This window comes from Vitis riparia, chromosome 9, assembly GCF_004353265.1.
Source record: "Vitis riparia cultivar Riparia Gloire de Montpellier isolate 1030 chromosome 9, EGFV_Vit.rip_1.0, whole genome shotgun sequence".
NCBI classification, from domain to species: Eukaryota; Viridiplantae; Streptophyta; class Magnoliopsida; order Vitales; family Vitaceae; genus Vitis; species Vitis riparia.
This window is the reverse complement of record NC_048439.1, coordinates 20,809,563-20,820,768: the sequence shown is the minus strand read 5'-3', so window position 1 is coordinate 20,820,768 and position 11,206 is coordinate 20,809,563. Positions and strand designations below refer to the sequence as shown.

The 11,206-nt window shown below is 31.0% G+C and overlaps 2 protein-coding genes across 2 annotated transcripts; both read right to left on the bottom strand.

The window, feature by feature from the left end:
- Window positions 1-296: 296 nt before the first annotated feature.
- On the bottom strand, window positions 297-1,091 carry LOC117921912 (phytosulfokine receptor 1-like). Its single transcript, XM_034839859.1, has 2 exons — window positions 851-1,091; window positions 297-716 (listed from the first exon to the last, which is right to left on the bottom strand). Exons 1-2 carry the CDS (start codon window positions 1,089-1,091, stop codon window positions 454-456), a joined length of 504 nt encoding a protein of 167 aa, XP_034695750.1. The 3' UTR covers window positions 297-453.
- Window positions 1,092-4,354: 3,263 nt separating this feature from the next.
- LOC117921911 (receptor-like protein EIX1) lies at window positions 4,355-9,671 on the bottom strand. The gene is made up of 4 exons (XM_034839858.1): window positions 8,666-9,671; window positions 6,241-6,570; window positions 5,686-6,171; window positions 4,355-5,610 (listed from the first exon to the last, which is right to left on the bottom strand). Exons 1-4 carry the CDS (start codon window positions 9,669-9,671, stop codon window positions 4,355-4,357), a joined length of 3,078 nt encoding a protein of 1,025 aa, XP_034695749.1.
- Between the last annotated feature and the right edge of the window lie 1,535 nt (window positions 9,672-11,206).

Genomic DNA, 11,206 nt, shown 5'->3' with positions numbered 1-11,206 from the left:
GAGAATTGTTGCCTGAAACCATTTGGAAAATGAAAGGCATAAATGCCATGTTCGAGCATCAATCATTCCAATCTAGTATGAGAAAATTTTCCACATTCATAGTATCATTCACGGAAGACATAATTGTACCTAGCTCCCCCCAAAGGTGTGGAAATCATACATCAAGAAGTTAAAAGGTTTAGATGGTGGAGCACACTGAAGTGTTTAATTCTTTCTATTTTTCTCATTGCTTGTTACTTGGGTTAAGAAGAATTGAAATTCTTAGAGATGAGAAAACGAACTGGATTTGCAGACTTCTCATGCATGGAAAATGACTAAAGTTGGCATCCCAGTATGTGAAAACGATCAAATTTACTTTCAAAGTGTATGCATATATAGCTTTACAAGTAAAATTTATTGTTGTCTTCCATGACTTCTGGTATAGGTTGCTGCCCTTCTTCTTCAAACTTACTTTCAAAGTGTATGCATAAGGCTTTCAAACTTGTTAGATGACAGGTCTAGTTCCACGAGATTTTCAAGCAGTCCCAACCATTCTGCTAATTTGCCAACTAATTGATTGTTGGGCAGGATCAAATTAGTCAAGTAAGGCAAATAACTTTTAGAGCTGCAGTTTTCCATTCCTTCCAGAAATTGAGGTAAACTTCCTGTCAAGTTATTATGGCCTAAGTCCAAATATTTTAGGTTGCAGAAGCTTCCAATGGAGTCAGGAATGCTACCTGCAATCACCAAGAACAAAAAAAGAAAAAAAAAAAAAAATCATCTATTGACAAATAGTATAATAATATATACCAATTATAAAGTCATAAGCAATAAATTTAAGGAAGAGCAGTGAAAATTATTTGAAGTTTACCATGAAAGTTATTTGAAGCCAAAATGAGGACCTCTATCTTTTTCCAACCTTCCCTCAATTGTTGAGAGCAATTGCCAGTAAGATTTCCATTGCTATACAGTTTCAAGTATTGCAGATTAGGTAGCTGATTGAGACCAAGAGGAATACTGTTTAAGCTGTTGTAGCTTAGATCAATGAATGTAAGGCTGCTGATATTTACAAGCAATTCCAAAATTGTTGAATCAAGGTAGTTCCCACTCATGGATATAACAGAAAGCATAGTAAAATGAACTACTGAGGCTAGAGAAACTGAACCTGAGAGGCCACAATCAGATAGATGCAACTCAGTTAAAAATGGAAGCTTGTTTAATACATCCACCCAATTTGATCTAACAAACGAAAGGTCGACTTGGTTCATCTTGAGATGCTTCAAGGAAAAAAGACCAATCATCCACCCAAAATTATCAGTAGATAGACCATTCCCACATTGAGAAGAAAGATCAAGATACTGCAACCTTGAGAGGTTTCCCAAATTTGGAGGGATTACACCGCTAAACCCAGCATTTGATATGTTTAGATATTGTAAATTCTTCAAAGATCCAAAGAATTCCGGAATTGGGATGCTTTCAAATGTGTTGAAACTCAAGTCTAAATGTTTCAAGGACTAGAGTTTTAACAATGAAGAACTAATCTCCCCACTCAAGTTCATTGAGCTCCTTCTCTCAAATTCATACAAAGGAGAGTATGGATTATGAAGATCTATGGAAATAACACTTCTGGTACTATTTTCACAACTAAAATCTTTCCATTGACAACAATTACTTCATTTCCATGATGAAAATCGATTTTTGGAATATTTGAGATCGCTTTTTAAGTCCATAAGGGCTTCTCGGTCGGATTCTAGGCAATCTGTCAAATGAGTTTCATCCTTATAAGCAATTGTTCCTCTCACCATTAAATAGAGAAGAGCTAAAAGGAAACCCAGAATTGAAATCCTCTCCATTTATTATGCAATTCACCAACTATGAACACCTGTAAAAACTTAATTGCAACATGTTATATCTCTTTTCATGAATTGAAGAAAAATTTTGTTTCCCATATACGAATAAAAAGAAGACAAATGCATCAAGACACTCGATAACACATGTAAGAAAGATCATCAATCTAAGTAGATAAGAAAAATTGTCAAGTACTAGTGCATCATCCTTCTATGCATGTTAAGAAAAAATAATTAGAATCACCTCACCCAAGAATGTTTGCACTGAATGATTGTTCCAGATCAAAATATCCATGGAATAGAAATTACCTGCAAGAGAATTTTAGAGGCAAATCTACTTTTGATGATTGTGGTAGATCAAAACATCCAAGGTAGAGAGAATTTCAGAGGCATTAGATAGAGAAACTCGTCGCTAAGAATACCCTAGGATTAGATAGATGACCTCTGAATTGAATGAGACTCCAGGCCCCACATGGCTCATATAAAATGCAGAAGATTGATGATAAGGATCCAATTCGAATAATGACAATCAATGCTTACAGATAATCAAAATTGTTTGGGTAACATTAATGTAAAGATTTATATTTGGAAGCCTTTTCCTATGAGTGGCAACAGATATTTATAAGAGATGGAAAGTCTGGAAATCGTTTATGATCTTTTGATCAAAGGGATAGATTGATGAAATTGAATATTGTGGTACTGGAATATTCCTTGCCTCTTCCATTTAATTCAAAGTTTATATCGGTTCTATCACCATGACCACTTTTTCTTTAATTATTTTTTTAATATTTTTTTTTGTCATTTCTTGGTACCTAATCCTTGTCCATTGTATGTAACCCAAAAAGAAAGAAATATGCATAAATTAAAATTTCAATACACACCAACAAATTGTAGCAAACCGCTTTCAAAATATATGGAAAAAATTGTTAGATACTCAACAATGTCACATTTAAGAAAGTTCATCAATCTGATAAGAAAAATTGTCAAGTACTTATGCATCTTACTTTGATACATGTTAAGAAAATAAAATTACAATCTCACCCAAGAAATAGAAATTATCTGCAAGAGGATTTTAGAAGCAAATCTGCTTTTGATGATTGTTTCGTAGACCTAGACATCCCAGGTATAGAAGCATTAGATAGAGAAACTGATCCCTAAGAATAACCTAGGATTCGATAGATGACCTCTGAATTGAATGAGCCTGCAGGCCCTACTTGTCTCATATCAAAGGTAGAAGTTGGTAATAAGGGTCCAAGAAAAATCTTCAAATTTACATGTACAGGTAATAATGATGATCAGTGCTTGACTTTCCCTTTGGTTTAGTTCATGGACCTTTTTCCTCCTTTATATTAATACATCTCCTTGTTCCTTATAAAAAATAAAAAGATTTATCAGACTTATTTCATGGATATGTTTCTATTTATTATTGAACCATGACAAAGTTGTTCGGAAACATTAATGCCAATTTTTATATTTGGAATCCTTTTCCCATGGGTGGCAAACTTTGAATCAAACCGTCAGCTTTGGATGGTTTCAACAATATTAAAGACGAATTTTATATATATGAAAGTGGCTCTATTGGCTGGTGTCTCAAACTCAATTCCCATGGATGGAGGAGCAAGAGTCAGAGAAACAACAGACGGAACTGGCTCTAAAACGGGATGTGATTCTGGCTGAGAAATAACCAGCCTCATCATAGACAAGGAACAACTGTGCTAGGAGGAAATGGGGTTTTGTCTTAGCCGCAGTTCTCGGCAGGTTGATGAGTTATTCGGTCTAATAACATATGATTTTCTCACTTCTAAAACTTACTTTTTGGTTTTGGATCCATTTTAGAGAGGATATGTGACACGATCCACGGTGGGGTTACATTGTTTCTTGCATTTGGCTGATATATCATTTTTTGCCTTCATGTGCTATGATGATGTTTGTTTGTCAACGAATATTTCTATGACCAAGTAGAATTAGATATTTGGGTGGAGCAGATTTGTTTAAATATTCGTGTCTTGGTGAATAGAAGTCATTTTAATAGAGCAAAACAAAGACATAATGTATGAAGATGGATAAAATTAAGCTAAATACTTACAGAAAATTAAGATTTTGGACTTTTAAATGAGATAAAAGTTTTGTTGTACTATGGGTTATGCATTTAATTATGGGTAGAAGTAAAAGACTATACAAACAGGGCATATGTATAATCAAAAGCATTCCCACCTAGAAGCTTAGGGGATGGATAAGTATATAGTTGGGACAAACCAAATATTTTCACGAATACCAATTTTAAGAAATGAAGAGAAATATTTTACATGATATTGTAATATGATCATCATATCCTAGTCAAATTTTATGAGAGTATAAATTATTAGCACACCTTAAAATAATATGAAGATATAACATCATAAAGTAATTATCTTTGAATAAATTAAAAGCAAAGTCTTTTATTCTATTGCAATAGTGATGAAATTCACTTCCAAAGCTTATAATGAATCATAAAGCATAGAAAGATCTACAAACAAAATTTATTGCCTTTAGGCTTGATTTTTGGCATAGGTCACTCTTCTTCTAAACAATAGCCATTTGACAATTTTGTCCACAAAATCAAAATAGGCATCACACCAAGATCTTCTTGTTGCCAAAACAAAATATGGAACTAAAATGCCCATCGCAAATCCCAAGCCAATACTCAAGTAAAACCACTTATCAACGTAGCTACCATCAATTTTGTCCTCAAGAGCACTTTGCCTTTTATCTAGATCTTCATCCTGGCATTTTGTGACTAATGGAGTTCCACAAAGATTCGGGTTTTCAGCAAAAGCTGACTCTGTGAAAGTCGACATTTGCCCTATAAAGGGGATCTTACCAAAGAAATTGTTATTTGATAAATTCAAATAACTCAAGAATGTTAACGAGGACATGCTTGAAGGAATGGTGCCAGAAAGCTTATTACTTGATAGATCAAGAGAGGACAACTGACACAACATTGAAATGCTTTCGGGAATTTTGCCAATGATGTGATTCATGGACAAGTTTAGAAACTCCAAACCAGACAATTTTGTTATTACTTCAGGAAACTCTCCACTTAAATTATTGTCGGATAGATCTATGCTAACAACAAGAGAAAGAGTCCTGGTGTATTTAAGACTTTGGCCTTTTGTAATCACAATCAACCTTTCTTCATACCAAGAGCTGCTCCCCGTGTGATATAAAGAATACATATCCATGTTATGCTCCTGAGCCATGGCTTTAAGCTCCACAAAAGTAATTGGAATTTTACCAATCAAATTGTTTTGTGCAAGGTCTAAGACATGTAGGGAGCTTAAATTTGATAGCCGCGAGGGAAGTCTTCCAAAAAATGCATTTGACCTCAAGTTGAGTATTACAAGATTTATGAAAGCAGTTCCAACCCATGAAGGAACCTTACCCGATAATTGGTTAGAGCTAAGATCAAGGACTTCCAAACTTGATAAATTTTGGAAATATGAGGGGAGCTCTCCTGAAAGCTTGTTGTCATTCAAGTGTAGTGATTGAAGCAATTGTAACTGACCCAACAACTTTGGGATCATCCCAGACAAATTGTTATTTCCAAGGTCTAAAACAATTAGGCTAGAGCAATTATTTATTGTAGAAGGAATGTTTCCAGTCAAATTATTCCTTGAAAAATCAATGACTTTAAGATAGAAGAGGTGTCCTATGGAATCTGGGATGGTCCCTGTTATTCGATTACCCGAAAGAGAAAGGAAATACAAGTTGGGTAGGGATTCACCTATGTTTGATGGGATGGCCCCTGTTATTTGATTATCGGAAAGAAGAAGGTATCTCAAGTCTAACATGGATTCACCTCTGCTCAGTGAGATAGGGCCAGAAAATTTATTATGGGAGAAATCTAGAAAAGAGACCCCTTTGATTGAAAAAGGAATAGGTCCTTCAAAGAGGTTGGAACTGAAATCAATCTCTAATTGACCAGAAAAATTTAATGAATTTGGTAGCTGACCTTGTAATTGATTGTTGGAAAGGAATACGTGCTGCAAATTAAAAGAAATATTCCAAAACCAGTTTGGAATGGGACTTGAAATGCTGCCATTTGAGAAATCAAGAAACTGGAGGTTCTTTTGAGACTGAAGCCAAGCCGGAAATGAAGGACCCAAGTGGCATGAATCCATACGAAGACTTTTCACTTGGAAAGGGGGAACCCAATTGGGACTCACATTCAAATGGAAAGAATTGGAGTCCATCTGTAGATACTCCAAGTTGCTCAACTTCCCAAAATGTTGTTCAGAGAGACTTCCACTCAAATGATTGGAAGAAACATCCAAGACTTGCAGTTGAGAAAGTTGTCCAATACTATCTGGGAGACTTCCACTCAAATGATTGTAAGAAACATGCAATTGTTGCAGTTGAGAAAGTTGTCCAATACTATCTGGGAGACTTCCATTCATCTCATTGAATCCAAGATACATATACTCCAGGTGTTGCAATGTCCCTAAAGAAGCAGGGATGGGACCTTCAAATTTGTTACCAGATAAATCGAGTACCCTAAGATTTTTAAGCTCACCCAACCAATTCGGCAATTTTCCCATCAATTGATTGTCGCGCAAGAATAATTTCATCAAATTAGGCAAAGGACTTTTAGAACTACAAGTTTCAAGTCCTTTGATAATCTCAGGTAAACTTCCATTCATGCAATTACCCGTCAAATCCAGATATTTTAAGTTGCAAAAGTTTCCAATGGAGCTTGGAATTGAACCTGCAATGACCAAGAATAAAAATATGTATTAATTAAAAATATGTAACAAACAAATAAGTAATTAACAAAACAAATTAGTTCATGAACAATTAGTTAGCAGAAAAAGTAAGAAAAAATATTAGTTTATTGCTTCTTTAACAATAAACTAAAATAATTTGAACAAAATGATAGTTCAATGAGAAAAGATAGAAAATGAAAATATATACCAAAAGATTGAGAAGGTAATTAGATTTTTTGCCTTTTTCAATAAATCCAAATTGCCAAAATATAATTTTTATTTTAGCAATGCAAAAAAAAAAAATTCTAAACAATTATTTTAATTCCAAGTGGTTATTCTATTTATTTACAAACTCCTAGAAATTTTGAATAGAAAAGTAGAACGTACCATTAAAGAATAAAACTAGAGAAAAGTAGGAATTCAACCTAGTCTAATATTTTGAAACAATAACTCTACAAGAAACTAGCAAAATTAAATAAAGAATGAGAAGCTTATAATAAACTAAAACCAGTAAAATGACGAAGTAACATGGTTTACAGTTTAACTAAAATATGCAAAGGATATGCTATAAAATGAAACATCCAAATTAATTGAGGAGTGAGGATGTCCTTGAATCAAATTATCACTCAAATCTAAATATCTTAGAGACTTTACTTTTATCAATAAAGTTCTAATTTAATTAATGAAGGTTACAAGAGACAATCTATCAAAGTAAAAACTCATATGACAACAATTGCTTCCTCTTTAGGATAGAAGTTAATAGTAGCTTATTGATTTGGATTTTAGTCAATTCTCTTAATGATGAGGAAAAAAAGAAACCCTAAGGTTGTGTTTGGATAAGCTTCATATGTTTTATTTCTAAACATAGAAATTCATAGAAACTCTAATATAAATAGTAAACTTTACCATAAAAAAAATAATGATATTCAAAAATTTTTTTAGAAAACATACATATTAGAAATTTTTTTACTACCTTAAATTTTTTTTAAATTTCAATAACAATATTTAAGAACATGAAATGCCATATCATATTCACTTAATGTTCAATTTTATGGTTTCAATTACTAGTCTCAACCATGAAATGTCATATCTCAGTATATAAATTACAATAATTTGATATAATAGATGAATTAGTGAGAGAAAATAGAAATTGAAAATATGTAGGAGATGATTGAAGGGTATTTGATGATAAAGATTTTTAACAAATATAAATTGTCAAAATAGGAATTTAATTTTTTTTGGAGATACAAAGAAAGTAAATTTTTAAATTTTAATCCAATGTGATTTTTTAAATTTATTAGTTACAATTAGCTTTTCAAATACAAGTGAATAGTAAATTATAATTATTTAAATTTTATAGGAACAGGAAGTACTTTAAATAAACATAACAATTTAGAATAAAATTTTAATAGAATAGTTTAAAAGAAGGTATACCATGAGAGTAAAAAATGGAAAACATTTAATAACTAAAATTAGTAAAATATTAAAACATAAGTGACAAAGCACATCATATATCAATTCAACCATCATATAAATATTCAATTTAGTACATGCTCAAATTATTATCCTCAAGAGTAAAACAAATTGAAAAAATGAGTGTTATGTCAAAATGAAATGAAAACATTCAGAAAATAAATAATATAACAAATGTATAATTATTGACAATCATAAATAATAAATCATTCATCAACTAATTTAAAGTAAAAAAAGAAGTTAAGGATTAAAAAAAATCATACTCCTATAAGATACAATTATTTTTAATAGTTATGTAGACAAACACTTTTTGTAATTACTTACCTTCATACAAAAAATTGTTAGATAACTTGGATACTTCATAAGCATAAATTGTTAAACTACATACTTTTTCTTAGATAAAAAAGAAACTAAATTTCCTTCTAAGAAATTTAGAATTCAAAATAATATTTTTTTAATAAGAAGATTTTTGTTTCCAACACGTGAACAAAATATAGTGATTATCTAATATTTGTATATTCATACAAATTCAACACTCATATACACAATCGTGAACTATATTTATCTACACATTAACATATCAACAAAGAAATATCAATTTTTCTGATAACACAAAAAACTTACCATGTAATTCATTTCCTTCCAACTCTAGAACTTCTATCTTTTTCCAACTCTTCCTCAACAGTTGAGAGATACTGCCCCTGAGATTCAAATTCCAAGATAGATCTAAGTATTGCAAATTGGGTAGCTCACCAAGACCAAGTGGAATTCTCCCATGTAATTGACTTAAACTGATATTAATGGATACAAGGTTCCTGACATTTAAAAGCCATTCAGGAAACTTGGAATTGAAGTGGTTGGAGCTGATAGCTATAACAGCAAGTGAAGTAAAATTAACAAAGCTTGGAGATGGATATGAGCCAAAGAGACTACAACCATCTAGATGCAACTCAGATAAAATTGGAAGCTCGTTTAGCACCTCAACCCATTGACTTCCTACCAATGAAAGGTTAACATAATTCATACCAAGATACTTCAAGGAAACAAGACCAGTCATCCATTCAATGTTTTGAACAAATAAATCATTAGAATACTCAAAATCAACATATTTAGGATACTTAGAAGAAAGATCGAGATATTGCAAGTGAGAAAGATTCCCCAAATTTGAAGGAATTGCTCCACTAAACCCAGCACTTGATAAGTTCAGATATATTAAATTCTTCAGAGACCCAAAGAATTGAGGAATTGGCATGGCTTTGAATGAGTTGAAACTCAAATCTAGATATTTCAAAGACTTGAGTTTTATCAACGAAGGATAAATTTCTCCACTTAAGTTCATAGAGCTCCAGTCCTCATATATATTCTCATGAGGATAAGGGTTATGAAGATCAATCGAGATGACAAATCCTGTGCCATTTTTACAACTAATTCCTTGCCAGTAGCAATAATTGCTTCCTTTCCAGGATGAAAGCCGGTTGTTGGGATCTTTGAGACCACTTTTGAAGTCAATAAGAGCATTTTGTTCAGATTGAACATTGTTGCCGATATGGGTATGACCACTACATGCAAGTTCTGTTGTTATGAAATAGAGAATAGCCAAAATGAAACCAAGAATTGAAATTCTCTCCATGTAAATATTCAGTTCTCTAGTAGAGAGCACCTGTAAAAATTGAATTCCAATATGTGGTTAGCATTTTCTTGAATTGAATTAAAATTTTATTTCCAACATAAAAATGAAAAAAAAATTAAAAATTTAAAAGACAATTGCATCAACATGAAAAACTTATTTTAAGCAACACATTTAACAAACATCACCAGTCTAAAAATATCTACTAATAGCATATGTAAATATATACTAAGAAAAACAATTATAATCATCTCATAGATCAACCTTACTTTGATTGGCGAGAACCGAAATCACCTATAAGAGAGTTTGAAGGGTTATATAGAAAAGCATATTAAAAATAATTCATCAATATTAGTGGAGTTGAACCTTAATTACCTGAAACTTCTTTCTCGTTTCCCTTGCTTTTTCAATTCAACAAAAATATATAGAAGGTGGTTTAAAGTAATGACAATGATAGCCTCACTTTTCTTTGTTTTTAGTATTATATGAATTGTATCATATTAAATTCTAATTGAGTGGAAAATGACCTCAATCCTTGCGTCACCATAGAAACCAAGTGTTTTGATTGAAGAACTTGACTTGGACAAAAAAAGAAAAAAAAAAGTGTGGATAGAAAAGCCATAACTTGGCACTAAGTCAAGGTCAACAAGATTAAGATAAACATAAAAATTCATTTATGAATTAAAAAAAAAAAAAACTACTCATTATAGATGCAAAAAAAAAAATCTTAATTGGAATAAACAAAAAATGTAAATCAAGGTATTAGGAATAAGTCAAGAGTTTAGGTCATTTAGCATACAAAAATACTATTAAATCTATAAGATTGTTTGGTGGTGTAATTTAGAAATTTATAGCATTATTTGGCCTTTCTGTTTGAAAACAAATTTTAAAATGAAAGTTAAATAGAGAATAATTTCCAAAAAACAAATAAAAATTATTTTCACTTGTTTTTAAAAGCAAAAGAAAACATAAAGAAATAAAAAATGATTTTAAAAAATCATAAAAACAAATGAGTAAACAATCTCTTTCTTTTTTCATTTTCTCTTCACCAATCAATACCAAAAATCATCAAATATGATATTTCTCTTAATTATACATAATTTTTTATTTTCTTTAACTTATCTAAATTTTTTTATTAAGCAAATAGATTCCAACTCAAGGAATATTAATATATAGGATTTATTCATTTTAAAAAATAATTTGAAACTCAAAATCAATCCAATTTATACTAAACAATCATCAAACTCAAAGCTAATCCAATTAATATTAAAAAAAATCATGAACCAAAATTTATTATGAATAACTTTTCTAGTTTATTCATTACACATGACTATATTTTTATGAATTTTTTTACTATGGAAATAAAAAGTAAATCTAGATAGACCTAATGTTTCAATCCTTTATTTAATCTAATAATTTTTAAAAATAATTTCAAACTCACATATGGACTCAATTAATAACATAAATTTATAGACAAAAATTAGTATATAATTACTCTATTGTTTATTTTCTATGTAAGACTATAATTTTCTTTTTCT

Coding starts and splice junctions, on each gene's coding strand:
- LOC117921912 (XM_034839859.1), bottom strand. CDS start 1,091: ATGAGTGGGAACTACCTTGATTCAACAATTTTGGAATTGCTTGTAAAT. Junction 717..850: donor GGCTTCAAATAACTTTCATG/GTAAACTTCAAA, acceptor TGGTGATTGCAG/GTAGCATTCCTGACTCCATT.
- LOC117921911 (XM_034839858.1), bottom strand. CDS start 9,671: ATGGAGAGAATTTCAATTCTTGGTTTCATTTTGGCTATTCTCTATTTC. Junction 6,571..8,665: donor GGAAGGAAATGAATTACATG/GTAAGTTTTTTG, acceptor TGGTCATTGCAG/GTTCAATTCCAAGCTCCATT. Junction 6,172..6,240: donor GAATGGAAGTCTCCCAGATA/GTATTGGACAAC, acceptor GAAGTCTCCCAG/ATAGTATTGGACAACTTTCT.